Source organism: Silene latifolia, chromosome 11, assembly GCF_048544455.1.
Source record: "Silene latifolia isolate original U9 population chromosome 11, ASM4854445v1, whole genome shotgun sequence".
NCBI classification, from domain to species: Eukaryota; Viridiplantae; Streptophyta; class Magnoliopsida; order Caryophyllales; family Caryophyllaceae; genus Silene; species Silene latifolia.
In genome coordinates this window covers 100,066,573-100,071,376 of record NC_133536.1, presented here as the reverse complement: position 1 = coordinate 100,071,376, position 4,804 = coordinate 100,066,573, and the positions used below count along the sequence as shown (strand labels likewise).

The 4,804-nt window shown below is 45.7% G+C and overlaps 1 protein-coding gene across 1 annotated transcript; it reads right to left on the bottom strand.

Annotated features, from left to right (window-relative positions):
- Positions 1 to 737: 737 nt before the first annotated feature.
- On the bottom strand, positions 738 to 1,507 carry LOC141613720 (uncharacterized). The gene is made up of 2 exons (XM_074432465.1): positions 1,415 to 1,507; positions 738 to 1,052 (listed from the first exon to the last, which is right to left on the bottom strand). Exons 1-2 carry the CDS (start codon positions 1,505 to 1,507, stop codon positions 738 to 740), a joined length of 408 nt encoding a protein of 135 aa, XP_074288566.1.
- Positions 1,508 to 4,804: the final 3,297 nt, after the last annotated feature.

Genomic DNA, 4,804 nt, shown 5'->3' with positions numbered 1-4,804 from the left:
GTTGTTTGATTGTTGGCTAAGGGGTCTAGTATGCCCACTCGTCCAGAGGAACCAGGCTTGTGTGGGTGCTAATGCATCGCGGGAGGCTGGTTGTCCCGGTTGTATGTGCTTAGCCACGGACACACGCCTTCTGTAATGAATACAGGCTCTGTCAGATTAGTTTGCATTTTATTCACTTTGCCATTTGAAAGAAATAAAAAGGGATTCTATACTTAAAACATTTACAGTGGTTTTGTAACTTAAAATTTACTAGAATTAAAATACAAATAAGGTTGTTCCAGAACCAGAAATGTCGAATTCAAAAATAACATTTAGAACCAGAAAAATATTCAGAGTCAGAAAATATTCAGATCCAGAAAAATATTTAGGGACAGAAAAATATTTAGATATAGGAAAATATTTAGAGCCAGAAAAATATTTGGAGACATAAAAATACTTAGAGACAGAAAAAAAATTTAGAGCCAGAAAATATTTAAGGCAATATCTAGTGGCTGAGCTGTATCTGGTAGGCTGAGTACCCAGTTGTTGACCATGCTGGTGACTTAAGTGAAATATTTTTTCAAGTGGGTGATATTCCAGGATCTGGGAACCATTTGTCCTTCCATAGTCATGAGTCGGTAGGCTCCATTTCCAACTGTGCTTTCTACTTGGTATGGCCCCTCCCATTTGTAGGCGAATTTTCCTGCTTGCTGGTTCTTGGTATTCTGGAAGACTTTCCTCATGACCAGATCTCCTACCTACAGGGTTCTTACTATTATATTCTTGTTATAGCTTCTAGCCACAGTCTGTCTGTATGAAGCCATCCTGATTTGGGCGCTGGTTCTGAGTTCGTCTATCGTGTCCAGACTGTTTGCCATTTCCACCTGATTCCGATCTTCTATTATGCATCCATATCTGTGGGTTGGGACCCTAACTTCGGATGGGATGACTGCTTCTGCTCCGAACACCAGGCTGAAGGGAGTTTGTCCCGTTGCAACCTTTGGTGTGGTTTTGTCAGCCCAGAGAACCAGAGGTAGCTCTTCTGCCCATTTGCCCCCAATCTCCTCCAGCTTCTTTTTCAAGTTTTCCACGATAATCTTATTGCTGGATTCAGCTTGTCCGTTGGACTGGGGGTTCCTAGGAGTAGATTTCTGCAACGAGATATTCCACCTAGCACAAAAAGCTTATGTCTTATTTCCAATGAATTGGGACCCGTTATCACATATAATCTCAGATGGAATGCCAAACCTGCATATGATATTGCGTTTAATGAAGGATATCACCTGGGTTTCTGTAACCTGGGAGAATGATTCTGCTTCTATCCATTTGGAGAAGTAGTCCGTCATGGCGAGCATATAGACTTTTTTCCTGGTGCTCTGGGTAGTGGTCCCACGATGTCCATTCCCCATTTCATGAAGGGCCATGGTGAGATAACCTGGTGCAGAGGCTCTGTTAGCTGGTGGCTAACGTGGGCGTGCCTCTGACAAGCGTCACATCTTTTTGCGAATTCCATGACATCTTTGCGCATTGTGGGCCAGAAGTATCCCTGCCCCAGTGCCTTGTTGGACAGGCTCCTGCCCCCTGCATGGTTTCCACATTCTCCACTGTGGAGAGCATGCAAAACAGCCTGAGACTCTTCCCGATCCAGGTATCTGAGGCAGGGTCCGGCGAGGGACTTCCTGAACAGAACACCGTCAAATAGTATGAATCTGGATGCTCTCATTCTGAAGCTCCTTACCTCCTTTCTTTCTGCTGGCAGGATATCATTCTGCAGCCAGTCCAGGTATGGTTTCTTCCAGTCTGGAGTATTTTCTTCATTGGTGATGCTGCACACCACTTCAGCTTCCTGCTAAGATTTTAGTGTTGCTGGCTCCAGCAGGTGGACAATTGGTATTGTGGAGATGGTTCCTGCTTTGAAGGTTGCCCCCAGGGTGGCTAGTGTGTCTGCTTCTACGTTCTGATCCCTGGGGATTTGCTTGATGTTGAACGTGGCGAATCTGATTTTCAGCTCCTTTGCTACGTCTAGATATGCCATCATCCTGGGATCCCTGGCCTCATAGCAATCATTAACATGGTTAACTATAAGTTTAGAATCACTACAAACCTAAAGGTGTCTGATTTTCAGATCCAGAGCCAGCTTCAGACCCAGGATCAATGCCTCATATTCCGCTTCGTTGTTTGTGGCCTTGAATTCACATCGTACAGCCTGGACTATGAGATCTCCCTGGGGTGACTTGAGGACCAGTCCTACTCCTGCTTCCTTGGCATTTGAGACTCCGTCCACATGCAGCTCCCACACTTGTTCTCCTTTATCTTCTTCCAGACTCAGAATGTCCTGTTCTGCCTGGGTCTAGAGTGCTGGGTAGAAGTCAGACACAAAGTCTGCCAGAGCCTGAGACTTTATGGCCGTACGGGGTTCAAACTTCAAATCGTATCCGCTCAAGTGCACGGACCATTTAGCCATCCTCCCTGACAATTCTGGTTTTCTCATGATGGTCTTAAGAGGATAATTAGTTATCACATAAATTGTATGAGAATCGAAGTAGGGATGTAATTTATGGGATGCAGTAACTAGTGCAAGGACAAGTTTTTCTAGTGACGTGTACCTGGTCTCTGCTGGAAGTAGAGACTTACTGATGTAATATACTGGATGCTGTGATCCTTCCTGTTCTCGTACTAGTACTGCACTGACTACTGCTTCTGTGACTGACAGGTACAGAAATAGTGGTTCTCCTGGCTCTGGCTTCGACAGGAGTGGTGGGGTGCTGAGATAACGTTTGAGCTCCTGAAATGCTTTCTCATGATCATCCGTCCACTCAAATCTTTGGCTTTTTCTAAGTACATCATAAAACAGCCTGCATCTGTCCGAGGATCTGGAGATGAATCTGTTTAGGGCTGCCACTATTCCAGTCAGTCGCTGGACGTCTTTTGGTTTCTGCGGTGACTCCAGCTTCAGAATTGCTTTGATTTGTTCGGTGCTGGCCTCTATCCCCTTATGGGTCACCATATACCCCTGAAATTTTCCACTGGATACTCCAAAGGTGCACTTTGTAGGATTCGGCTTCATTTGGTATTTTCTGAGGGTATTGAAAGTTTCTGCCAGATGCTGATGGTGTTGTGGAGCCTGCTTCGATTTGACGACCATATCGTCTATGTATACTTCCATAGTTTGGCCTATTTGTTCTTTAAACATCATGTTTACCAGCCTCTAATAGGTAGATCCTGCATTTTTCAGTCCAAAAGGCATGACATTATAACAGTAGATACCTCGCTCGGATCTCGAATCTTTGTCTTTTCCTGGTCACTGGGGTGCATCTTTATCTGGTTATATCCGCTCCATGCATCCAGGAATGTCAGCATCTCGTGCCCTGCAGTGGCATCCACCATGGCATCTATGTGTGGTAGTGGAAATGGATCCTTTGGGCAAGCTTTATTTAAATCCGTGAAATCGACGCAGACCCTCCACTTGTCATTCTTCTTCGGAACCACCACCACATTAGACAACCATTCTAGATACTTTACTTCTCGAATTTTTCCTGCAGCAAGCAGGTTATCTACTTCTTTGTTTATGACCTGGTTCCTTTCGGAAGCAAATTTTCTTCTCTTCTGCTGCACAGGTTTATAGCTTGGATCCACACTTAGCTTGTGAGTTATCACACTTGGGTCTATCCCTATCATATCATCATGCGACCAAGCAAAGCAGTTTATGTTAGTTCTCAATAATCGAACAAGTTCTTCACGAATGTTACCTGTAAATTCAGATCCAATGAGCACAGTTCGTTCTAGATGCAGCGCGTCCAGGATGACTTCGTCCAGCTCTGCCTGCTGAGGCTCAATGTACTCGTCCTGGATGCGCTGGCTCTGTAATTGCTATGCGGGCGAGCCGGTTATTGACTTCAGAGCCACCTTATAACAATCCTTAGCTTCTTCCTGGTCCCCACGTATCTCTTGCACCCCCAAGGCGTTGGAAACTTCAGGCATTGGTGGTACGTTGAGGGAATTGCTTTCATCTCGTGGATCCAGGGCCTGCCAAGGATCACATTGTAAGTAGAGGGTCCGTCAATAACCAGATACCTTACCTGCTTGTTTACACCTCCGACGTAGGTTGGGATGACGATTTCTCCTAGGGAGTGCTTTGTTTCGCCACTGAAACCAACCAAGGGAACCGCCTTCTTTGCTAGATCTTTCTCGGTGAATCCCATACCTTTGAGTGTCTCTAACATGATCAGGTTGACGGAGCTTCCGGTATCCACCAGGATCTTCCTCACCTCACAATTTCCTATGGAAAGCGTGATGATTAGGGCATCGTGGTGCTGTTCTGGAGCAGATCCTGTGTCTGTTTCGTCAAAGGTGACTGACGGCAGATTCTGGCGATTAATCCTGCAGGAGCTTTCTGGTCTGTCTCCCTTAGTTCTGGTCACATGCCTATTTGCTACTGAATATGTCAGCCCACACAGCTCCGATCCACCTGTAATAACATTCACAGTTCTAGTGCACTGAGGAGGAGGAGATGGCAGAACCTGATCTGTTGAGTTCACTCTGGTTGCGTTTCTGGGTAGGAGGTGATCCAGATTTCCTTGATCATAGTGGAATTTGACTTCCTTTCTGAGGGAGTGACATTCATCGGTGTCGTGGGTGTTGCTGCCGTGGAACTCACATTTTTTGCCTGTGTCCCTTCTGCTGCTGGGAATTCCTTCTGGAAGTTTTGGCCATCTGACTCTGCGTCCCAGCTCCTTCAAGGCTTTGAACAGTCCTGCAAGATTGGTAGTAAAACCATACTCACTTATTTTCGGAGGCAGATCTGCTTCGCTCTTTCCTTCAGAAT